Source organism: Pleurodeles waltl, chromosome 9 (genome assembly GCF_031143425.1).
Source record: "Pleurodeles waltl isolate 20211129_DDA chromosome 9, aPleWal1.hap1.20221129, whole genome shotgun sequence".
NCBI classification, from domain to species: domain Eukaryota; kingdom Metazoa; phylum Chordata; class Amphibia; order Caudata; family Salamandridae; genus Pleurodeles; species Pleurodeles waltl.
The window spans coordinates 1,051,271,107-1,051,297,333 of NC_090448.1; the positions used below are offsets into that span (position 1 = coordinate 1,051,271,107).

Genomic DNA, 26,227 nt, shown 5'->3' on the forward strand with positions numbered 1-26,227 from the left:
AGACCCTGTGGTCTCAGTTTCCATATCTGTCTAACTTAGCAGTGCTTAGAAGCAGGCTGAGCATGGCTATGAAGTATTATATGAACACATGTGAATTTCCATTTACCAGACAATGGACCCATATAGTCACACATGTATTCTGGAACCAGCGTTACCAGTTGAATGCAGAGAAACGAAAGGGCATTTCCGAGCATGCGTCTTAAAAGGCACAGCGGTCATTGGTACAACTGGGTTGGAAACACATTCATGTTTCTCCCTAAATATAATACAATGGCTGACATTGTCTTTACAATTATGTTTATGAGTATGTGAAACTTTATCAATGGAACATTGCGTGCTCTATTGAACTACTAAATGTTTCCTGTCTTCTTATTAGTAAAAGGTAGCTGTGTTTGGCTAGTGATATGAGTATATGCCTTAATAACATTTTAGCAAAACACTTCTTTTGTTTTCATTACCATCCAAAAATCCTACCTGGTCCCATAGAGCGGCCGCCACTTGGTCTATCACCGCGCCGAGCTCTCTGTACTCCCCAGAGTATCTTATGTATGCCCAGGTGCATAGAGTGATAAGGGTCAATCCCATTATCATGTTGCATAGACTTGCTATGATGTCCAAGCCAATGAAGCCAGTCACGCCAGCAATCACGTAGCTAATGAAAATGACCACAAAAAGAGTAGCCGGAGTGCGTGCTGCGTGGAATATGTTCTTGCTGTCGTTGTGCTTGATGTACTGCACGTACAGCTCGTCTATTTCGTTCTCCAGTTGTTGCAGGTACCGACGGCTGAACTCTTCCCCGCCCATTTTCTTTACACCACGAAACAGCTTCACAGACTCTTCTTTGAGCTCCAGGTGCTTATTTTGAAGATCGCTGGGTGCAAGAAATGGACGATCACCCCCGGAAACCTGCATTTATTAACAATAAGAAATTAACAAGGCATTTGAAAGAAATACCAATGATGACTGAAGGGCATAAGTTTCAATAGGCATATACCACAACAATGAAAATGATTTTTGATTTTCCCTGTCTGATCCCAGCTATTTCCCAATCACATCCTAGCAATGAAGGTTTTCTAATATTCAAACACATGCAGTTCTTATTACATTGATAAAACATATATTGATTGGGACATCTTTAATATTACATGGAAATTGGGAAGCTAAAAATGATGAATAACTGCATGAAAATGTTGGGTTTTCTTTAAGAACGTCGGGATTTTGATGATGTACAGATTAAACAAGTAAAGTTAAATCATCCATTTGCGCATATCACAAATGTATTTTATCTAAACTAGTCTCATATGAAAGAAAACAAACACCAACATGTAATGCTGCTATACAAATTAACTTTTGGGAAGATGGTACAGTGTATAACCTCTACAAACATCATATGAATAACTTGTGTTCATTTCACTTAAAAATGCTGTAAAACCAACCAAAAGAGGTATACGTGTGACATGAAAAATAACAGAGGGAAAAGACACACTTGTTCTGAAAGGTAATGCAAGGCGCAAATAACTTTGGGAAGATTTAAGGTTATCATGATAGAATATTCATGGCACACACAGGGGCGGCTCCTCCGTTAGGGCGGAGGAGCGTCACCCCCCACCACTCCACCCCCCTCCCCACCAGCAGCAGCAGCTGCAAACCGTTAGAAATAAAACAATAATAAAGGCCGTTTATTATTGTTTTATTTTTAAAGGGGCGGGCCATGGGGGTGATGAGCAGTGAGGGGAGTGCACAGAGCACTCCCCTCAGTGCGCATGTATGCTTGGCCAGCCAAACACACATGCACCCAAGGGCTCTCTCCAACCCGGAACTGTGTTGCCGAGTTGGAGAGAGCCAGGCTAGGCTCCCAGTCTGCATTGGAGCACCCACCAGGGCGCCCCAGCCAATCATAACTCAGCCTGCGCTGTGCTAATCATGACGCTGCTCAAAGCAGAGAGCCTGTGCCTGGAGAGTAGCGGCAGTGCGGCGACTTTAAGGTAAGTTTACATTTTATATGTATATATTTTTTATTATTTTTGTTTTGTTTCCCCCTGCCCCCACCCACCACTTTGACGAGTCGCCAGCCGCGACTGGCCACACATTTTATGATATATATATATGTGAAGCACTCTGTAGATTTAGCTCGAAAAGGTCCTCAGCTTTGCTGTATATGGTAGAATAATGGAATTTATTACCACTTTCAGAAAGTAATGATTAAAAAACAAACATTTTATACATTTAAAAAAATGGAGGAGGACATATTGGTAGTGTTTGTCAGTATTTAAAGGAGTGTTTTATCTGTTAGGAAATTTTTATTCAATGTCCCCATCTAATGGTTTTCGCAGATGACAGCATGAATTAGGGCCTCATTACGAGTTCGGCGGATGGGATTACTCCATGACAAACGTGACCAATATCCCGTCCGCCTTATTACAAGTTCCATGGGATATGATGGAACTTGTAATACGGCGGACGGGATATCTGTCACATTTGTGATGGAGCAATCCCCTCCGCCAAACTTGTAATGAGGCCCCTAGTCTTTATTGTGTGATTGTTTTTGAAGAACTTTTTCTATATTTGATTGTTTGGTGAGGTATATTTCTTAATTTTACTCACATACAAAAATGAAATATTTTATTCAAATATTTTACAGCAGCAGTTCCTTAATTGCTTGTGTTTTATAATTTGAATCAGTTGCTTATATGTTGTTGTTCGACCTGACAGCCTTATGGTGGTCACCCCTAACTTTTTGCCTGCCTCCTTCCACTTTTTAGATACTGTTTTTGCTGGTTTTAAGACTCTGCGCACTTTACCACTGCTAACCAGTGCTATAGTGCATATGCTCTCGCCCTTTAAACATGGTAACATTGGATCATACCCAATTGGACTATTTAATTTACTTATAAGTCCCTAGTAGAGGGCACTATGTGCGCCAAGGGCCTGTAGATTAAATGCTACTAGTGGGTCTGCAGCACTGATAGTGCCACCCACATAAGTAGCCCCTGAACCTTGTCTCAGGCCTGCCATTGCAAGGCCTGTGTGTGCAGTTTTACTGCCAATTTGACTTGGCATTTAAAAGTACTTGCCAAGCCTAAAACTCCCCTTTTTCTACATATATAAGACGCCCCTAAGGTATGGCCTAGGTAACCCATAGAGCAGGGTGCTGTATAGGCAAAAGGCAGGGCATGTACCTATGTAGTTTACATGTCCTAGTAGTGTAAAACACCTAAATTCGTTTTTACACTGCTGTGAGGCCTGCACCCGTTATAGGCTAACTTTGGGGCTGCCCTCATACATTGTCTGGGTGGTAGCTGCTGATCTGAAAGGAAAAGGAAGGTCATATTTAGTATGGCCAGAATGGTGATATTAAATCCTGCTGACTGGTGAAGTTGGATTTAATATTACTATTTTAGAAATGCCACTTTTAGAAAGTGAGCATTTCTCTGCACTTAAATCTTTCTGTGCCTTACAATCCACGTCTGGCTGAGTTTAGTTGACAGCTCCTTGTGCATTCACTCAGACACCCCCTAAACACAGGATACTCACCCTCACTTGCATACATCTGCATTTTGAATGGGTCTTCCTGGGCTGGGAGGGTGGAGGGCCTGCTCTCACACAAAGGACTGCCACACCCCCTACTGGGACCCTGGCAGACAGGATTGAACTGAAAGGGGACCTGGTGCATTTCCAACCACTCTTTGAAGTCTCCCCCACTTCAAAGGCACATTTGGGTATATAAACAGGGCCTCTGCCCCTACCAACTCAGACACTTCCTGGGGAAGAAACCTGCAACCAGAACATGCATCCTGCAAGAAGAACTGCCTGGCTGCCCAAAGGACTCAGCTGTCTGCTTTATGTGAAGGACTGCTGCCTTGCTGCTCTCTGGCTGAGGTGAAGAAGTGCTCTCCAAGGGCTTGGATAGAGCTTGCCTCCTGTTCCCTGAAGTCTCAGGACCAAAAAGGCTTCATCTCTTCAAGAAGGAATCCTTGTGCGGCGAAATTCGATGCACAGCCTGCAAGAAACGATGCACAGCCTGCCGCGCGGTGAAAATTTCACTGCACGCCGAACCGGAACGACGCAACCCGATTTCGCGACGAGAAGATCGACGCAGCGCCTGCGTAGCAACCGGAAATTCGACGCACTGGATCGACGGACAGCCGACCTGGAACAACGCAGCCCGACTTCCAGAGAGGAATCAACGCAGCGCCTGCCGTGCGGGAGAAAATTCAACGCAATGCCCACTGGATCGACGCAGCTCCTGTGACTTCGTCCTGCCAGTGCAGGAAATCCACGCATCGTCCCCAGGGCGTCTGAAAACCCCGCAACCTGAAGAGGATCCACGACTGAGCGCTGGAAATCGACACAGAGCCGTCCCTTCGTGAAAACTAAACGATGCATCGCCGTGTGCGGCCTATGAAATCAACACGCACCCCTTTGTTTCCAAGCATCACCTCCTCAGCGGTTCTTTTCGGAGATTTTTCACGTGAAACAGGTACTTTGTGCTTGAAAGAGACTTTGTTTGCTTTAAAAAGACTTAAGACACTTTATATCACTTTTCAGTGATATCTCTACATTTACTTATTGCATCTTTAATCGTTTTGATCTGCAATTATCCAGATAAATATTATATATTTTTCTAAACACTGTGGTGTATTTTTGTGGTGCTGTATGGTGTTATTGTATGATTTATTGCACAAATACTTTACACATTGCCTTCTAAGTTAAGCCTGCCTGACTGCTCAGTGCCAAGCTGCCAGAGGGTGGGCACAGGATAATTTGGATTGTGGGTGACTTACCCTGACTAGAGTGCGGGTCCTTGCTTGGACAGGGGGTAACCTGACTTTCAACCAAAGACCCTATTTCTAACAGTTGTCCATTCTCTCTAGTAATTATACCTATTTATGTTGTGAATTCTCTTGTAGAGATAGTAAAATACCAATCAATGATCTAAGAATGGTGAAAAGTCAACTACTAAGGACCCAATTCACAAAGGGAAACTTAGACATGCGGACCTAACAATAGTACTCATAAATGTCTTTTGTGAATTCCCAAAGTCGTAAACTTAGATGTTTGATCTAAGTTTAGCCCAGAAGTCTAAGTTTACCTTTGTGAATCAGGCCCTAAGTTGGTATTTAGTGCTTCTAAGAGACTTGGTCACACTGATTTTCTGAAACAGCCTCTGCTACTGGTAGAGAAGGGAACCAGGTTTAAATTGATTTCACAGACACTTGTATCTATTACATTCAAAAGTGACATCAGTACTGGCTTTTATATGCACTACACTCTAAGAATTATGTATTCATGGTTTCGCCCAAGATTAGGTGTGCTTTAGTATGATACAGAGTATTCATATACAGTGCAGCAAATGAATTAAGCAGCATTCCATTTACATCAAAAACAATTCATGTGCATGGAATTTCAGTAAAAGAATAACAGATGTTTGTTCTCTTAGTGCTATGTTCCTCCAAAATCAACAATCGTTGGGTATGTTTCACCTTCTGGAAAACATTGGTTACCCTGAGGATCTACAAGCTTAATAAAATAAAAAATAAAGGGCATCCTTGGAGAACTGAATTCTTTATTTTATGACTCCTATAGTCACATTGTTGTTTTATCATTTTTCGTTAATTTAAGGTTCCCACTATTAGTGCTTTGAGTCCATTTGGAACAAAGTTTCAAACAGAAAACAAATAGTACACAGATAGAATTTCAATCATACTCCATAATATTGCAATAGGAATTTAATTGATACATTTACAAATACATTTCAGTTATGTTTACTTGCCCTAATCTTGCTTGGTAACAAAGGCACAGCTTGGTCTGAATATGTAGGTATCTGGCTTGGCTTAAAGTAAACTATAGACATGGTAAAATAGGCCATTCTAAAATCTGGGGACATTTGCCAGGCATCATAAACTCCTAACTGACTTGATCTCTAAGTTGTTTCCAATTAGCTGAAAAGCTCTTTATCAACACTTAGGGCATACAAATAATCTCAATAATTTAATCTGTACATCTCTCATTTTTGTCTACTAAAAAGGTATAAACCTGTGCACATTTAACTTTTTTCTAGAAGTTTGAGGTACGTGTGTACTAAACAGGCAATTCAGACAACTCAGAACATGACAAACTAGCTATGCTAGGTGGTTACATTTGATGGGGCCATGAATATGTCATAGTGAATAAATTAGGAAGTTACTCCCATGTGTGATCTATTTCAAGGTGTTGCAACATAGATGGTTTTCCGTGCCTTATTACTTCTATTTTCTTTCTATCTGGCATACATCTATGAGTGTAAATTGTACAAATTATGAGCAACCTTAGCACTGTTTGATATAGAAACAATTAATTTTCAAGAGTACAATAAGACATTTAAGGGGATAACTGCGGTTATACCTCAAGAACTTTATTATATTATTTATACCATTGAGCAAGGTGAGAAAGCAGGTGTCTGTTAGACATGATAATTAGGATTTAAAATAAGATAATGTGTTAAACAGAGGGAAATGTGCAATAGTGGTGGAGAGATCACAGATATTTACAGCAGCAAACACGTTGAGCTATTAGGAACGTAAGACTTAAATTGATTCTGTGATCTACAAAGTACATGGAGTGGGCCCGATTTCCCTGGCCCACCATCTCCCACCTTTGCTGAGGGGGGCCCCCTGGAGATCGGGGACCCCCGCACTGTGGGGGATGCAGGGGCTTGTGTTATGCCACACCTGCAGGCTGAAATCAATTGCTTGGACAGTTTCAGGTGGTAAAGATGCCACTCCACAGAGCGGGGTGTGAGAAGGCAGTGACAAATCTATAGTTTGATAGAGGATCCACCAGAAACAGCATTACCAAAGGTAAGTAACTTCAAAGAGATACTTCTAACTGCAGATTCCTCACCCTTGGACTAAACACCATAGCAGTATCTCTGAAGATGGAGGGTCTTAGGAATAGAGTCAGATGAAATCTTACAGGACCGAGTAGGGAAAGTGTCTCTCTTTATGGACTTGGTTGTCAAGGATGTAGTGTTTCAATAACGTGATCTATGTTACAGCCTGACAGATGTCTGACACCCCTCACATCAAAGCCATTGTAGCAGCTTTGGTGGACTGACCCCATAGGCCCTCAGGGGGCTGCTTCTTAGCCAGTGCCCACAGAGAACTATCAAGAGAGCTGTCTTTTGCACCACCTTCCCTTTCTTTATCTCAGAAAACCCCACAAAGAGCTGATCATTCACAAAATGACCTTTTTGAGGTCAGTGTAAAAGCTTATGGCCCTCTTATGGTGAAGAATGGAACCCCTCCTTTTCCCTTCAGGGGTAAGGCAGCACTAAAAATGCTGATAAACTTATTGGTTGGCCAACATGGAAGGGTGTCACCACATTGAGCAGGAAAGCAACCCTGATCCTCGGTATTAGTTTGTCTGGAAGTAAGGTAGAATAGAGCAGTTGGCCTGAAATGCCTGCAGTTCACTCATACAGCATGCTGATGTAATGCAATGAGGAAGTCAAGCTTTAGAGTTTAGAGCCTTGAAGGTGTGCATAGACTCAAAATGTGTGCACATGAGAACGTTCAGATCCTGTTGGGGCATAAGAAACGGTTTGAAGGAGGCTTGCTGGTTAACCCTTTAATAAAACACATAACAACCAGTAATATAAACAAAGACACTTGGTCATGTAAACAGAGAAAGACCAAAAGGGCTCACAAACAATCTTTTACTGTGCCTTCCACAAGGCCTTGCTAAGCTAATGAAAAAACAAAACAAATATGAATATTTGTTTTATAAGGGCTCACTGTTGGCGTAGATTAACTTCATAGCAGGGCTTCTGGCATCGAGGATGACTTTCACAGCAAGTTAGATGCATTCAGCTGCCACCGCTCTTTTTCCACACATGGAGGTGTAGGATATGGAGGGCTGACCGTGCCCTGTTGCTGAGACAGACATCCCCATCGAGTGCCTTAGAAGAAAAACTCCAGTGCACAGAATTGTGGACACTGTACATTGTCAACTGTGGTGAATAGATCTAGCCAGGGTGTACACCACTGCTTGAAGACTCCTTGGGCCTTCTTGGAATACAGAAAGCACTTGTGCTCTGCCAGACAACACTTCCTCTGTTTATATGCTGTGGTATTCAAATACTCCACCAGATAGTTGGCAACCAGGAACCTTGTTCTGCAGATCCAACCACCTCCAGTGGCCATGTATGACACAGTTCCAGGACCTCACTCCACCTTGGTTGTTGTAGTACCACATGGCGATAGTCCATGAGGACTTGTATCAGCCTCCATTTGACAGGAAGGCGTTCAGGGCCAGGCGGATCACCAGATGCTAAAGAAGATTGATATGGGACTGCCTCTCTGCCATAAACAAGAAGCTACTAACCTTCACCTCTCCCAAATGTTCCCACCCTCAGTTTAGCAGTGATGCCTCTTCCACCCCCATGAAATCCAAGTGAGGGAGACTGGCCTGCTGCAGGTCAAGTTGGCATTCATCTTTCACCATTAGAAGATCCTGAGCAACCTCCTGGGAGATTTGGATGTTGTCAGAGAGGAATTCTTAATGTTGGGCCCACTGGGATCAGAGTTTCAACTGCAGGGCCCACATGTGGCATTTGGCAGTCATACTGAGAAGGATACACAAGGTCAAGAGATCAAGATCCACAGAGCCACCCTTACCATGGCCAAAGACTGACCCCAAAACACCAGAATCATAACCTGAATATCTTAGTCTCACTGAGCAAAAGAAAAGCCTTTAACATCACTCTGTCTGTGTAGAATCACTCCAATGAATGGAAGTTTAGTGTGGGGCGCAGGGGAACTGAGGCATTGACTCAGATAGTGAAACCCAATGATATCAAGAGATTAGGTTGCTGACTGACTGTAGTGAATCCTCCTCTAGCAGCCGGTCATCAAGGTACAGAATTACATGTACTCCTGATCTCTAAAGGTGGGCTGCAACCACTTCCTTTACTTCCATGAACACTCAAAGGGACCAAGGTAAGTTAAAAATGTTCCTGACCCACTTTGAACAACAGATAATGCCTTTGAGACTGCAGGATGGGCATATGGAAATTTTGGGGTGTATGCTTTTTGAGTCCATCAATTACAACACAGTTGTCTGACCTCTTTTTATAACACTCTTCTCAGAAGGTACAGTGCAAGTCTACTAACGTAGAAAGCTTAACAAAGTGTTTCTACTCTCAGCTGCCATATTGCTGGGATGTTGCCTCATTGTAGTATTTTCTTTACAGGATTACTGGTGACAACACAGGCAAAGCCCTAACTATTACCAATTGCTCCCTCTAACAAAACGTCAGACATATTGGGTTTGCTAATGCTTGTTTTATCATGTTCATAGTCTCTTATATCTGTTGAGTACATTTTCAGCTGCTTTTCAAACGTTTTTCTACATTTTACCAGTAATATATTTTTCTGAATAATTAAATGCTATTTTATTCTACTTTTATATCTTAACACCCAACCCTGGACTACTGCTCAGTGCTCAGGCCTCATAATAGATATGGCTTATGCCATCACAAATTACATCACTGGTGAAAGTACATATCATCTTACAAAAAGACATTTTCTATGAATTAAGCATGGATACGTTATAATTTCTTTGGATGTATGTTGGGATTCAACAACGTTGTGTTGTTAAGTCTTGTTTTTTATAGTTATAAATATTGTGAAGTTCAGTTTTTTGCCTTGCGTTGTGCCTCAGGAACCGCCCCACGCTCGTAGGGGTGGCTGGCGGGAGGGAGAAGGGGCAGGGCGGCGTGGCACGGGGAGGGGGGGTGTGAAAAATAATTGAAAAAAAAATGTACCTGTTTCGCCGTGCAGTGCCACCTCCGAACTGTTCCCCACTCCTCATCTGCAGGGACCGGCTCAGGCTGCCCTGCATCCAATCCTACCGCTGCTTTCATGCTGCCAGCGGTAGGATAGGACGGAGCACCCTGGCTGGACGCTCTGAGGCAGAGTGGGAGCCTCTGCCTGCTCTCTCCAGCCTGGCACTGTGGTGCTGGGTTGGACAGAGCCTACTGCGCATGTATGTTTGGCCCTCCCGAGATGGCCGGCCAAACATACATGCGCACTGAAGTGGGAGTGCTGTGCACTCCCTCTCAGTCCCTGTCACGCCAGTGGCCCCACCCCTTTTGCAGTAAAAACTTAATAAACTATGTTTTACTGTCAAAGTTTTTCTGCTGCTGCTGGCGAGGGGGGGGCAACGCTCCTCCGTCATAGCATAGGAGCCGCCCCTGCTCACTCTGTATAGAGGGCAGGGCCACAGAACGTTTGAGGTACTCCATCTCGCAACTTTGTAGTGACTACAATGGGGAGACATTTCTCAGCTGTTGATATCTTGATTATAGCTCGCTTGGTAGCAGAGTGTACTGAGACTGTTAATAACACGGCTCTACAGAAGAGACCTCCGATGCCAAGCAACACTACAGAAAACAATTACAAAAACAAAGAGAGAGGGGGTGGGGTGAGTGTGTGTGTCTTATCTACACAAGTAAGTAGCCCATAAAATAACGATAACAGGAAAGAGTGTTCAATGTTTGTGAAACAATTAAAGGATAGTGTCTGTTACTCCAATAAAAGGAGTCAAAACTTGAAGAGGCTGTGCGCCCTGGAGTGCACTAACAGGGAAATAACTGCTGGTTTTGTTGACTTACCTCTTCCATTTTCTTATTGTACAGGTCCTTAGCAGTTGCAACAGCGGCCAAATTGTTAGCTTCAGCTGTGGCCTGTAACACATTAAGGGTAAAATAAAAGCTACAACATTTTTGCACAATAGTTCATGAAGTTACCAGTACTCTCATTTCTAAAACATTGATAGATTGTAGCCTTATGACTGCATTGAAAAAGTTGACAAATGTTTGCTGGACTTATATTTAGTAAACCCAAGTGCCCTCTTTAAACCAACAGACGCAAGTGTGAGAAGGCTAAGTTTGTTCCGTCATTGTCGTGCCAAGGCTCATTGGCACCAGATCAAAGTGCATCCTCCCCCACATATTGATAGCAAGTCGTGAACCTTCTAGGGGGTAGATGTGAAAACTTCCCTGTAGGGAAAATGGCAGCATCTACCAATTGCTACAGTACAGCATTTAATGGTAAAAGGACACATTTACTTTTATTAACCAAATATTTTTAAAGTTAATAAAATAACTTTACGATTATAATACTATGATACATGGAATTCGGTAATCACTATATAAAAACTGTCTCTAACTTCTTTATAATAGGCGACTTGTGACACACTCAGTCACCGATTATAAAGAAATTACAGGCGCACAATTGTAATAGCTTATTACAGTTGAGTCCCAACACCACAATGCCCGCTGCAGAGCCAGCAGCTGAGGGGAAAGGCCCGGACCATAATTAAAGCTGCAGTTTCAAAGTCAAAAAGGAAACGTGGCATTTTCTTCTTCTGCTCTATTTTTTTTAGCTGCACGGTGCCAAGCAGAGGGGAGACATTTATGGCAGCATGTTTATATTTTTGCACTCCTTAGGTAATTATAGAAAAGTTAGAATCGTTTTGGGAACTACTGCACTTAAAAAATGACTCATTCTAATATGTTTTTGCAACTATAATCTAACAGCTTTTTTTGATGTGTTTAATTTTGGGCTAGAGGTTCTATTCGTATTCTTTATCTTTTCAAACTTGCTCTCTTTTTCATATGAAAGAACGGTTTACCAAGGATTTAAGTTATTTTTGGGAAAGGTGATGGTATGACCACATAACATATATTACAAGGATATTGGAAGCCATCTAGGAGTTCAATAAACTTATAAAGGAACTCGGCCTTCCACCTCATTCCTCTATATGGTCATGGAACATTTTGTGACATGCAATATCCTTAAAATGACAGGGGGCACTTTATCCCATATGTTACAGTTGAGTTTTTACATCTCTAGTCACCTGTAATATTGACATAACAAAGCTGCTCAACTCTAATAGGTTATTACAGTTGACTTGTGACATCACAATGTCTTCTGCCAGAGGCACCAGTTAGGGAAGGGTGATGATGTGACCATGTATTATGAAGAATTAAATACCCTCTTTAGCACTAGTCAGGGAAGGGTGATTGTGTGACCATGTATTATAAGGAATAAAATAGCCTCTTTGTTACATTAAAAGGATATTGTAAGCCACTTTTGAGTTCCATTACCTTTTAAAGAACCCAACCTTTGGCTTAATTCCTCTCTACGGTCATGGAGTTCCTTGTGACTTGCAATATCTTTATCATGTATGTCATAGGGTACGCTATTCCATATATAATATTTTATCACAAGCAGAAAACTGCCAGAAAATGGCGTCAGCAAAGTGCATAGGACCATAACATACCACATTGGTGTTTTTGCTCTCTTTATCTTCTTCCCAACACCAAGTTTTTGGAGGTCACTTTGAGTCTGTTTTTCAGCGAGGTGGTAATGGGACATCCCCCAAAAAGGTAAATATTAAATCCACCCTCCTCCTTGTTCTGATGTACCAGTTAGAGATGGAAATCTGTATTCCCGAAAGTGGTGTCTCCCTGTCCGCTCTGCCATTGGGAACACTGCTTACTAGCCAGGAAACCAGCAAACATGTGGCCAGGACAGATTCCCAGGCAGACACAGTGCCCCTTCTGCTGCACTTGAAATCATGCTAATGTGGCACACAGATCTGGACAAACATCACCAACTTGCTAAAGCAGAATTCCCAGAGTACAAGGGCATTTTCTGTGGAAGTCCTGTAAAATGGTTCGCACTTTGGGGGTCCATTTCCAGGCCCCCCCCAGACATTAAGGCAGTTCCATCGTACCTCAATGGCACAGGGAACCTTCCACCACAGAAATTCCATAACACTAGCTGGAAATTCGACATTTAACCGCCAAAATTATAATCAGACCCTTCATGACTCTTTATAGGGAAGAGAGAAACCAGAGACATATGTCTTCCATAACAGGTAAACACAAAAAATATAGTCCTTGTTCAAGACTTGAACCTTGGCATGGAGGCTGCAGTAGCTCTGGAAAAACGGCTCAGCTACTGTCAATTGCAGGACAATAAGTCCCCAACCCCTCTTAGGTGGCATGCTTCATCACTGGGCCCACACTGACACCATTCTTAGTAGTCCTGGTGCGAGCTACTACCGTTATGTAGGGGAGCTCATTAGTTTTTTTATGGTTGGGTCCTCTCTACTGGAGGGAAGTGTGTTTGGCGGTGGACAGGGGTAATAAATTGAACCTGACCCTTTAACCCTCCACAGAGATGAGATGCTAAACCCTAACAAGAGGGGTTCCCAACCATGCAGCTCTACAAGTCTGACCTTAGACCACTGGTTTTCAATTCTTTATATTTATGAGCTTCACTATTTCCAATTATTATTTTGAGGAACTTTAGGAGCAAAGAGTGCATTACGGTCCTGACAAATGCCCATACACCTTGGTTGAGGTTGCCAGCTGGTCGGAAACATTTTGAACTCTCTCTGTGGGTCAAACTAATCCCAATCCCTTCCTAACCCTTCCATTGGGGATACAATAAACATCTTTTTTCCACCAATAAGTAGTTTTAACCAAGTAACCGTTCCCCTCTGCACTTCATTTCCTCATCCCATACACAAGCGTTCTCACCAGGTAGCACCTCATCTGGTTTTGCTCCTCATGTCTAAATATACAAATAATCTGTAAAAACTGTTGATTACCATAAAGTTCCATGCACTCTACACCGCCAAGTGCTAGAACACTGCTATCAGAACGCACACAGTGGTATTAAGACAATTACACGCTATAGTGCATATCGTTAATAAGCCTACATGGAATCATTAATCAGGAGTGTGTTAAGGAACATCTATCTATACACTACAGGTCAATATAAAAGGTCACTATATTTAAGCAGTAGCATGGTGACCCATCATCAGGAAAGCACCATGGAATTTTTACACAACCACTTAATCTGACAACAAAGTAGGGAGGTTCTCAGTTAGAGAGGGTGACATGATTCTGCTGTAGGATGGAATATGTGTCTAAACCTTTCTCGGTTATTGACTGCCATCTTTATTCTTTCCCTCAAAACTATGGGACTGATGGGTACAAAAAGAGCAATACCTCTGTCTTAATCTGTTGGGAGCTGTCACTTGATGAAAAGAGTAGTATGTGAGTGCACAGGGTCCAGTTTTAAAAAAATGAGCAAAACTTAACACAGAGGTTTATATCCTATCAAGTGCTGGTTTACTGATTTGGGGATTTTACAGAGGGTTGCAAGGTTACATCTTGAAACCTGCACCACTCATAGGTTTCCTGAAGTGCTCATGAAAAGCCCTTGTAAATTCCATTTGTGCACGAGCAAATATACATGTCTATATTTGCTCCTGAGAAAATTACAGATAGCTATTTCGAGCTTGTTCCTATTCCCTTCCCACTCGCCAATGGGCCATTTCTGACCTTTCCCAGGGGTTGTGGAGGAATCTTTAAATGGCCACCATTCAGGTGTGTAGTGTGCACAAAGTCACAATGCACTCTGTCTCTGGAACACACACTCACTACCTCTGGAGTGTTTACTCCCACTATAGTATTTGTACAAATCAAACGTTTGTGAATTTCAAAAGTAGTTTTGCACTTGTCAAAAAGACTATTTGCATGTGTTAAACAAGCTAAAACACACACAATTTGGGGCATATTTATACTTGGTTTGCACCGTTTTAGAGTCATTTATTTTGACGCTAAAATGGCACAAGCTTAACTCCATATTTATATTTTGACGCTAGTACCGTCTAGTGTCAAAATATAGGAGTTAGCGTCATATTGTGACGTCATATTGTGACTACCTTGTACTAATTAGATGCAAGGTAGGCGTTCCTCTCCACAATATGACGTGAACCCCCAACACCTTATTTATACTCTGGTGCAAAAAACACATGCACCGAGTAGGTGGTCCCAAATAATGGCGCTAAGCCTGCTTAGCACCCTATTTAATGCCTGGGTCTGACCAGGCGTTAGGGGACTTTTGGACCCATTTCCATGGCTAAACACCAAGGAATGGTCCCACAGATGCCCCCTCCAAGCCCCAGCAACACCCCCACCCACACCAGAGGGACACCATAGGATGGGGGACCCCATCATGGGTAAGTACAGGTAAGTAGATATATATATATTTGTTTTACTGTGCCATTGGGGGCCCCTACATGGGGCCCCCTGCCTGGCACTGGGTGTTATGGCCTTGCACAGGGGACACTGGTCCCCTGGGCTGGCCATTTGGGTGGTGGGCATGACTCCTGTCTTTATTAAGACAGGAGTCATGTTTGGGTGGTAGTGCGTCAGAAAATGACGCTAGGCTGGTTAGCGGCATAGTCATTGCCGCTAACCAGTCTAGCGCCATTTCTGACCCACTAACGCCTTTCCCCTCCCCCCCAGCTAGCATCTTTTCTGTAGACGCTAGCCTGTCCTTTGCACCACTGTGCGCCATTCCATAAATATGGCGCATGGCTGGCACAGTGGAATTTGCCGCAAAACTGCGTTAGCAGAGTTTTGCAGCAAAATCTACAAATATGGGCCCTAGTTTTGTGAATCTGGTCCTTAGACTTCTTCTCCCACAATTCGTTCTCATCAACAGTGCTCCTAGCTTCCCCTAGTTGTGTGATCGCTCTACGAAAACAAAAAAATACATGAATAAAGATCACTTACCTGTAGCATTGATTTTGGATGAGGTAACTCTTCTCCTTGGTAAATCTTTATGTAAGCCTTTAAGATTGAACAGAATGAAAGACCAATATTTATATATTTTATTTGTCTTGTAAACCTATATTTTCAGATGGAAGCATTTGTTCTACTTTAAACTACTATTGTAGTGAATGAAGATTTAATATGTACTGATGATTAATGTCATAGCACAATGCATTAGAACTTTACTGGTCACCAAATACAACTGTTGCACAGTAGATTGATAAACACAAGTCATGCTCTGCTATCACATACCGCAAATATTGGCAACACGTTGGTGCAATAAATACTAGACAACTCAACTTTTTCTCAAGCATGAGCTCTAGGTGCCAACTGGGTAATTTGTGAGTTGCTAACATGTAAATCCACAATCTGGGAGCTCAATAACAATATTTACTCAAAGAAAAATTCTTGTGACTAAGGCATTAGAACTCACGACTCCAAACCTCTAGAAATATTAATTGAAAACCTTCATTCTGCGTTCCCTTTGAAAAGCCTTCTATCCATAATGTGGGTATGCTGTCTTGCACATTGTAGACATATAGAACTGCTACGGGTATTTATTTCACAAAATATGGCTATTGTCCTTCAGAATAACATAAGGCACATTGCACATAGCAAATTATTTGTTAATAGATTCCATGCACACAGTTATTATGTCAATTTACTATAAATATTTCAACGTTTGAAACGATTATTTAAAACCAATGAGACAAAACAGTAAGAATATGGGGAAGAAATACCCAATTTATAGTTCATGTCCTTTTCAGGAGTCCTGTAATGCAACCTAATAGTTTTTCAATCAACGGTTTCATACCCATTTTACAGTTGCATTTGGTAGAAAATATTGCAGACTTTTGTAAAAAGATGGAAAATGCACAATTTGTATTAACTAATTTCTTTAGGATTTGACAGTACCTTAAAATACTCCACAAGTCCTCGGCAGGTGATTTTATTTCCATTGATCTCTTTGATATCCAGGTTCTCAGGACTAAGTAGCCAAGGAATTAATATCTTCAAGTTTCTAATAAATTCTTCGTCTATCTCTACAAGACAAACCAATATAAATATGTTAATAATAAAGCCCCGAGCAATGGCACACTTCAGTTCAGACACACTGCAAGAAAAGTGTAGCCTGCAACAGGTATGAAAATATGGGGGATTTATTTGATGTTATTTAATGTTCTGACCTGACTGTGTTCTACTACTCAGGGGTAATTAGGAGTTTTACATTGTTACTGAATACAATTACACATAACATACAGCCAGGTAGGAGATCACAACACTAAGAAGAGAAACGTAAGGGTAGTATTTCACAAAAAAGTGTAAGAGGGGGGCATAGAGAACACAGGAGAAGAAGGAGGGGAAGGAAGCATAAACAGAGAAAGTGAAGATTGAGAGCTGGAAGAAGTTCTCAGATTATTTCAAGAATGGATAAAAAAGATAAGTTCTGATGTTTAGAGGAGGTGGCTTCCTGTCTGAACTTGCCACTTGAGGGAAGATGTAATTTAGAGCATAGGGTTGTTCTAAATCTATTTGTTTTAATCTACAGAGCATTCCTGCAGAGATGCCTCCGGTAATCTGGTGGAGAGTAGATAGGGAGGGAGGACTGCTCAAATGTATTGCCTAAATGTGATCCTTATATCAAGTGGTAGCCAAGGAAACTCTCAGGCAAGAGGGAAAAAATGACAGAATATTTTTTATTAGAGATAATCAATGTGACTGCACAGTGAAGGATGGTTTTACGATGGGCCAGGTGTAACTGAGGTGCTGTGGCCTAAATGAAGTTGCCAAAATTGTGGAATACTAATGGAATATCAGAAACAAAAATATTGTGTGGACAGACTATCATATCAAAAATATAGAGGACCAAAATATTGAGAAGGTAAGTGCAAATAGGTAAGTATAGATTTACTATACTTAGATCCACATCTCAATACCTTGAGGATATATATATATATATATATATATATATATATATATATATATATATATATATATATATATATATATATATATATAGTCAAGGCAGATATATGTGGAGTTATATATAGAAAAACTTTACCTATAGAAACCTACTTTCACAATATTTTTGTCTTCAATATTCTTGACACAATATTTTGTCCACACTATATTTTTTCTCTGATATTTCGTCTAAAGACCAAAATCATGTCTGGGATTCACCAGGCTGTGGACCACAATTTTCTCCTGCTCCTCAGGAACGAGATGTTTCACTTTTCTGAAAGCGCAGAAGACGAAGGTGGCAGCGATATCCCTCTGTTGATGTAAAGTTGTAGTGTCAGTAAAGGGTCCAGGGAAATGCTGAGGGATTTCACAGAGCTCAAAGTGATGCAGTGAAACCATTGGTGTGTTAAGGTACACCTTAGCGCATCTGCAAATCTGTAGAGGTGTAGTCTTCAAGTTTCACCAGCTGGTGATAATTGGTGGCCAAGGATGAGAAACATCTGAGAACATGTTGCAAATAAGTGTGGCATGGTCAACTGTGTCAATGACTGCTTGGAAGTCAAGAAAACAAAGCAGCACATAAATCTCCATTTTGTATGCTGTGTTCATTGTGCAGAACATAGAGTTGCTTTTCGGTGCAGTAGCCTGGAATGAAAGCTGAATTGGTGAATAGAGAGCAATTGTTCTTTGTTGATGTTTTAGGCATCATCTGATACTAAACTTTGGTAGCTAGAACTCTATTCAGATGGTTGGTTTTCACTATTCATGTATTAACTGTGGATGATTTATCTTAGGGTCTTGGTCCTTCTGTCAATAAGAGCCTAATGGCAGTCTTTCCCCAAACGTCTGGGCTGTAGATTGAGGGCCTGATTTAAGCTAGCTCTCGTCAACCACACATGTTCTTTGTAGCAATACCTATTAGTCAGTTGCAGTTAAGGCAGTGGAGCATGCCGTTCTTCACACTAGTCATCCCAATCAGGTACAAAGGTATTCACACATGAGTCAATGGCTCTCCACTTACACAGTAGGTCAGTAGCTATAATTAAGGTTTGAGGCCTCAGATAGGTGAATAGAATTCTATTCATCTCCTTGATAGAAGTTGCATAGTTCTTCAACATATTACTTGCATATATTCACACACAGCTATTAATTTTGCATGATTTTCAGAGAAATCACCTTGACAGAGGTTACACAATTCATTATGATGTCAGTTACTTAAATTTTGTAGGACCGTCTGTCTCGAGACCTGTTTTGAGCACAAAGACCACAGAGACAAGCACACGATGAAATCAAAATACTGTGCATTATGCCAGATACCAACCGAATTAAGACCCAATTGTGAGATCCTGGGCCGAGGACACATCAAGCAGCCAAGGAGATGCCTTGGTTCCAAGGAACTGCAGAGCTATGATACATTGTCCTGTGTTGTCGACAAGGGCTTGCGATGCAGAGTCAGGGATGCATTGTGCAGCTTAAGCGATGCACTGGTTTTAAGGAGCTGTGAGGCTGCGATGTGAGAACCTGCACCATCACTGAGGCTGCCATCGATGAGAGATTTGTGATGTGAGGTCTTGCGTCAGTGAAGCTTCGCACAGAGGCTGTTCCAAACCAGGCTCCGGGGTCAATGCAAAGTCCATGTGCTGGGAGAACCCTTGCAGCAGAGGTCATACGTCAGTTGTGCTCGTTGTTTGCGCCGCACAGCAGAGGAAATGCATCAGTTCTGGTGGGTCCACAGATGGACAGGCAGTGCAACTTTAGGCCCAATTCCAAGGGTGTAGGACTGGGGTGGCACCACTTGGCAAGGTAGGTCTCACTTATGGCAGAATCCAGGTACTGGGTTCAAGGTTGTTGGAGCCTTCAGTCAATGAGGCTCTAGTAAAAAAGGCCAGCCAACTAGCCCTTAGAGTCACTTTAGGACCCTGGGTCCAACAGATACACGTCTAGTCCTTTGCACACAGGCAAGAGGGCAGCAGGTCTGCATAGTAGGGCAGCAGTTCCTTCAGAGCAGCAGTCCAGTGGAACGGTAGTCCTTTCAGCAGCACAGCAGTCCTTCTTCCTGGCAGATTATCCACAGGTCCAGAAGTGTACTGAAAAGGAAGTGTCTAAGGACCAATATTTATACCTGGTGCCCTTCTTCTAGAAGGATGGAGAGGATTATAGCAATTCTCTTAAAGTGCACAGGCTTCCCCCCTTTCTTGCCTTGGCTACAGACTAACTACAAGGCATATGCAGCCCGTTGTGTGGAGACAGAATAGAGCTAAGTCTAAAAAGGGCTGTACCCAGCTCTGGCCTCCCACCCTGCCAATGATGGCCGAACTAGGCACACCTAAGCTCTCTAGTGTGCATGGCTGTATAGGAGGAACACATAAAGTCCAACTTTCAGCTACACCCAGTCAGGGACTACATGGCTAAGGCAGGAAAATGCCAACTTTCTAAAAGTGTAATTTTCAAAATTGTAATGTAAAATCCGACTTTCATTACAATTCCAAAGAAAGCAAGCATGAACTGGTTACCATTTGAAAGTTCGAGCTTATTACATGTCATAAGGTAACTCCAATGTTATCCTATGGGAGAGGTAGGTTTTGCAATAGTGAGAAATTAATTTAAGGGATTTCCACTACCAGGACTTGTAAATCTAAAATGTACATGCTTAACATATTTACTACACTACACCCTGCTCTTTGGCCTGTCCAGGGCCTTCTCTGGGGGTGACTTAAGCGTATTAAAAAGAGAGGTCTGTCAAAAGGTTTAATTTGCCAGGTCGAAATGCCAGTTTAAAACTGCACAGAGACTGAGCTGGAAACATGAGACATGTTTCTAGGGCTACTTAAGTGGGTGGACCAATCAGTGCTGCAGACCCACTAGTAGCATTTAATTTACAGGCCCTGAGTACATGCAGCATCACTTTACTAGGGACTTACCAGTAAATTAAATATGCCAGTTGGAGATAAGTCAATATGACCATGTTTTAAGGAGGGAGCACATGCACTTTAGCACTGGTTAGCAGTGGTAAAGTGTGAAGAGCCCCAAGGCCAACAAAAACGAGATCAGCAAAAATAAGAGGCAGAAGGCAAAAAAGTTTGAGGGGAAGACCATCCTAAAGCAGACAGGTCTAACAAACGGTCTTACTGTTTTGTGAGTGGGTGCTTCTATTAGCATGCCCTCCATAAAGTCCTACTTCCTTACCCCTCCCTGCAGCCCTCATATACCGCCCTAAAACCCCTTCCAGTTATAAGTAGACATTCTCCATTTTCCCACCATTCCCCCATCATCCATCCTGCATGTAGCACTAAGTAGTAAAACTACATGTGGCAGAGATCTCCCCACATAAATTATAGGAGAGGTGGCGGTGGTGATTTCCATTCAAAGGTTTGTGAACTGTATTTTGTAGTAAGTAAGCAGTACTACTTTATGTACTACAAAATGCAGTTTGTGAATTGGGCCCATAGTTGTCAACCCATTAATGTGCCCAGGTAAGTATAGGTAGATGCATTTATCAATGGATGTGTTACACTGTTGGGAATGCGAGGAAGTTAGCATAGTGGTCATCTTATTGAAGAACATGGAGCAGCTTGGTCGGGAGAATGACTGTGGCGTCAAAGAGGTTGAAGCCTCCAGGATGGTGAATTGATGCAGTAATATACTCAGTTGATGCGCACTGCTATTCTAGCAACAAAACTGGTCAAGCAGGGTGAGAGTATATCTTTGGAAGAGCCTCAGTGTTGAGGCATAGTGCTGGGGTGTAGTCCCCACAAAGGCCTCTACTTAGATGAAGGAAATGTCCCTGATTGTTTCAACACTTGTTCATGCCATGTAACATCTTATTATGACCCTGCAGCTGGCAATACTAGTGGGCAATCCCCTTCCAAAACTAACTTCCGCCTGTGCTCCACCTGCTCCCCTGTCTAGCTAGATAGCTGGGGCTACTTCTCGAAAATGATTTGGGGATCTTCCCACTCCTCTCCTTAGGCATGCTTTGCTAATAAGGACAAGTATGTGATAGAAAGATGGTAAATTATTCGGAAGAGATAGCTCTCAGTGTGAGTGCAGTAGCTTATGAGACTTGCTTTTCTGCTACACAACAGAAGTAGAGAAATCCTGAATGCAACCATTTTTTCTAGTCATGCATCTCTATAAACATCTAATTCTGTTTAACAAGTTGTAAATAAGGTTTGTTAAGAATTATAACCCAAATACCCGTCAAGTGCGTAGTGAATGAATAAATAATGGAAATTTAACATTTTGGAAATGAGTGTGATTTTCAGTTTATCTTTCTAAAGTGTTATGAGCTGAGGCTTGAGGGAGCCCAGTGCATGCAGCTGAATGCATTTATCCAACAAAGTTGTGTATTGATGTCTGCATCAATGTCACCTAATCTTTACAACACAGCACAGATTTGTTGAACTCCTTGGACAGAGCAGAGGTATCTAAAAAGTAATCAGAAATTCTTCTAGTCATGCAACTACTACCCAAAAATGTATTACCTCTACATCCCTCGTCCTCGACCCAGTCCCACCTATGAGGTAGGTTGCCCAATGCCAGGACAGGAAACAAAACAGGAAATGCTACCTACCTAATCCCACCCATCCCAACCTAGATACTACAAGAGAGTAGCATTGCTCCCAGCATTTCTTGTTTTGCTTCCTGCCCTTTGGACGGTAGACAAGGAAATGATGAATGCTTTGCTGGGCATTGACGTCCTTCGTTGTGGGGATTGTTAGCTTCTCTGCCAGGCTTAGAAGCTTCATCCCAGGCTACACGGGAGCTATGCTGAAGGGGAGTGCTAGATTGGATCCCCAGGCAAGCATGGTGATTTGTACACAAGATGGTGAGGATTTTAGTATGTGAGAGTATTTGAATTATCGAGTCTTGGTTGTGCCTGAAAATGTGCTGTTCTAGTATTTTGCTTACCAGGTGGGTCTTGAAGCTCCAGGTCACGCTGGTTTGCTCCTTGAGAATCATGGTTCCTTGTATGCGCAGATCAGGCCGCTAGTCCCTCGGGCATGCACAGTTTTGATATGGAAGCAGTGTGGGTAACTCTGTAGCGTATCAGAGCATTGCTACTCATTCACACCCTTTGATCAGGGCATGCAAGTGTGGGTGAGGGCCTTTCAGTTCCCTGTACGGGGTTCTCCTTATTTAGCACTGATCACGCAGAAGGTGAGTGTTGTTTTTTTATTTTTGGTATCTGTTTCTAACTGTGATTGTTATCTCTATTTACCAAGTGAAAATATATATATTTTCAAGATCTTTCTCTAGTAGGTCGGTATCTCCCTCTCCGCCAAGGAATAGGGGCAAAGTTTCTCTAGATGAGGAAATGATCAGGAAACTAGTTATGGAGACTTTGGTCTCACTGAAGAAACGCAAAAAGGAGGTTGGTGACTATACAGATCAGGAAAGTATCTACTATGACCTGTCTGACTCTGATTTATCTGGTGATTCTTCCCCTTCTCCACTGGAGCACGAAGGAAAATCTATTTCTAAAGATATGCTTCCAGACTTGTGATCTCATATTAAGAGCAACATGGAGTTTCCAAATAAGAAGGTAGCTGAATCCTCAAATTATGCAATTTTCTGGCAGTTTAAGAGGCTTGTTAATATAGGGGTGCCTATCCATCAGTACGGTCTGGATGTCGTTTTAAATGAGTGGAATGACCCTGACAAGATTAATGTTCCTCGCTTCCTGTCCAGACTGTATTCATTAGAAGGGATTGAAGAGAAATTGTGGGATTCTGTACATGTGGTTTCTGTGGTGGCTAGCCTTGGTGATAGAGCCTCTATTGCTGAAGACAACAATATTAAAGGACCCAGCAAACAAGAAGAGAGATGTGTCTCTAAAAAAGGTTTATGCTGGTTCTCATTTGGCCCCTCCGGTTGGAATTTATGGAGCTTATACTACTCAGTCCTTGTCCAATTTTAAAGAGTTGTTTAAATCTATGCAAGGAGGTAATCAGTGCCCACAGTTATTGGAGAACATGGAGAAGCAGGTGGGATTTCCATTGGATATTTCTTTTTATGCTATCCTGGTGGCTGCATTATCATGTGGAGTGGAGCATCTACAGCTGCTAGACTGGAACATTGACTCAGCTCAGAAATCTGCTGTTTTGAGAGTACCTTTCAATGGTGATAAGCTGTTTGGTTTGGAGTTGAAGGAGAAATTACACAAGATATTTAAAGAACAGAAACATGCAGAATGTGGAGCAGGGGTCAAGATTCCAAGGCAGGTTTTCTTCTCTGAAGTTGCAAAGAAAGATGAAGCAGGATTCACGGAAATCTAATCAGCGCTCCTGACTATCACAAAACAGAGGAAGCAGATGGTTCCAAGTACGAGGTTGGTGAAATAATCCATTACTTCCTACAGGCATGGCAGTTAACAACATCAGACACATGGGTTCTAAAAATCCATTAGAGGTTACAAGGTGGGGTTTGCCCCTTCTCCCGTTCCCTCAAGGACCATTCATACTCCTGTGCCTACATCACACGAAAAGTGAATGGCATTGAGGGAAGGCATACTGTAGTTTCATGGGTTCAGAAGTAGGCCATTATTCCAGTCCTAAAAGAGAATGGGATAGGGATATACTCAACTGTGTTTCTTGTTCCCAAGATTTGGGGGGTGGGGGTGAGGGTGGGGGGGGTTCAAATTATCATAGACTTGAGGGCCTTGAATAAGTGTGTGGAAAAGATACCCTTCAAGATGGAAACACTTCAGCGGATCATCCCTCTAATAGAACTGAATGCCTTTCTGGCCACTCTTGTCCTAATGGATGCATACCGTCATGTTTCAATGTATAAGCCGCATCAGCAGGTTCTGCGGTTTTGTGTTTGGGGAAAATACTGGTAATACAGAGTTCTCCTATTTATGCTCCAATCATCCCCAAGGGCGTTCACAAAGGTGGTGGCTCCACTGGTAGCCTACCTTCATTTCAAGGGTGTGTCAATATTCCCATATCTCGACGACTGGTTGGTACAAGCCCCGTCAGTATCGAGTTTGGAGCAGCATCTCTACTTGACCATTGGTACTCTAAATCATCATGGGTTTCTTTTGAATCTCCTGAGGTGCCAGCTTCTTTCTTCCCTTCAGTTCATTGTAGCACCATTCATTACTCGACTGTTCAAAGTGTTTCTCCCTGTGGCGAGGATTTTTCACCTCCAGAGTCTGCTGGGGAATCTACTTGTGAACAAGAGGCCGCCCTGTTCATATGGGTGGAAGTAAAGAGCAATATAGAGGGATCAGCATTCACAGTGCCATGGGCAAGATTACATCTGAGACAACTACTGTGTCATCTCCAACGCCATTCAGGCTTGTCAGTCAGGAATATGAATTATGTAATTCCCGTCTTCCCAGACATTAAGCACACTCTGCAGTGGAGGATGATCTTGGACAACCTCTGCAACAGAGTAGTGATGCATCCAGACCCTCTGATGATTTTGACAGTGGACGTGAGTTCATTGGGCTGGGGAATCTCACTGGGAGAATTGTCAGTCCAAGCAAAATGGTTCAAGACAGAGGGGGTCATTCTAACCCTGGAGGTCCGAGACCGCCAGGGCTAAAATGACGGAAGCACCGCCAACAGGATGGCGGTGCTTCCCTCCCCATTCTGACCGTGGCGGTAAAGCCGCGGTCAGAAAACCGGGTCCGGCAGTTTCCCAACGGATTTCCCCCGGCTGGGCAAATCCTCCATGGCGGAGCTGCAAGCAGCGCCGCCATAGGGATTCTGACCCCCTTACCGCCAGCCTGTTTCTGGCGGTTTACACCACCAGGAAGAGGCTGGCGGTAACGGGCGTCTAGGGGCCCCTGGTGGCCCCTGCACTGCCCAGTGCAGGGGCCCCCTAACAGGGCCCCAGCCTGCTTTTCACTGTCTGCCTAGCAGACAGTGAAAAGCGCGACGGGTGCAACTGCACCCGTCGCACACCTGCAACACCGCCGGCTCCATTCGGAGCCGGCTTCAGTGTTGCAGGCCCGCTTCCCGCTGGGCCGGCGGGCGCTAACAATGTTAGTGCCCGCCGGCCCAGCGGGAAGGTCGGAATGGCACCAGCGGTCTTTTGACCGCGGTGCAGCCAAATGGCGGTTCCCACCAGGCGGCCGGCATCTGCCGCCCGCCAGGGTCAGAATGACCCCCAGAGTGTTGTCAATCATCAAGTTGGGGAGAAGTGATGGCAAGCTTCCGGGCCCTCCAGTGTTTTCATCATCTTCTGCGCCACCTCAGTGTGCTGATATGATCTGACAACACAGTGATGGTGGCATACATACACCAGAAACGATGTACCGGTTGCTGATCCTTTAATGAGTTGGCCTGCAGTCTGGGTCTGTGGACAGAGACCCGTCTTCTTTCCTTTTCAGCAATTCACATCAAGGGTCTGTACAATATAGTGGCAGACCACTGTAATCCAGGGTTTCCCCCATCTCAGGACTTGCGACTGACGAGGTCCACCTTCTAGGACATCTGCAGGAGTTTCGGCACTCCCTTTCTGGACCTGTTTGCCTCCAAGAACAGTGCTCTTCTACCAAGGTTTTGAGCCCTGGCTTCCAGAAGGGGAAACAGTGCAACAAACATGTGTGAACTGTTCCATAGCTTAAAACTG

The 26,227-nt window shown here is 43.0% G+C and overlaps 1 protein-coding gene across 3 annotated transcripts in view; it reads right to left on the reverse strand.

Moving 5' to 3' along the window:
• ATL1 (atlastin GTPase 1) overlaps positions 1–26,227 on the reverse strand; it is a 177,547-nt gene that overhangs the window by 43,632 nt on the left and 107,688 nt on the right. For 2 of the 3 annotated variants that reach the window (XM_069208686.1, XM_069208687.1), the window contains exons 9-12: positions 16,598–16,725; positions 15,644–15,700; positions 10,655–10,726; positions 475–906 (exon numbers count right to left, since the gene is read on the reverse strand). In XM_069208686.1, coding sequence (XP_069064787.1) covers positions 475–906; positions 10,655–10,726; positions 15,644–15,700; positions 16,598–16,725 — 689 coding nt within the window. Of the gene's footprint in view, positions 1–458; positions 907–10,654; positions 10,727–15,643; positions 15,701–16,597; positions 16,726–26,227 lie in introns of all 3 variants that reach the window. The other variant, XM_069208685.1, reaches the window with a different exon arrangement.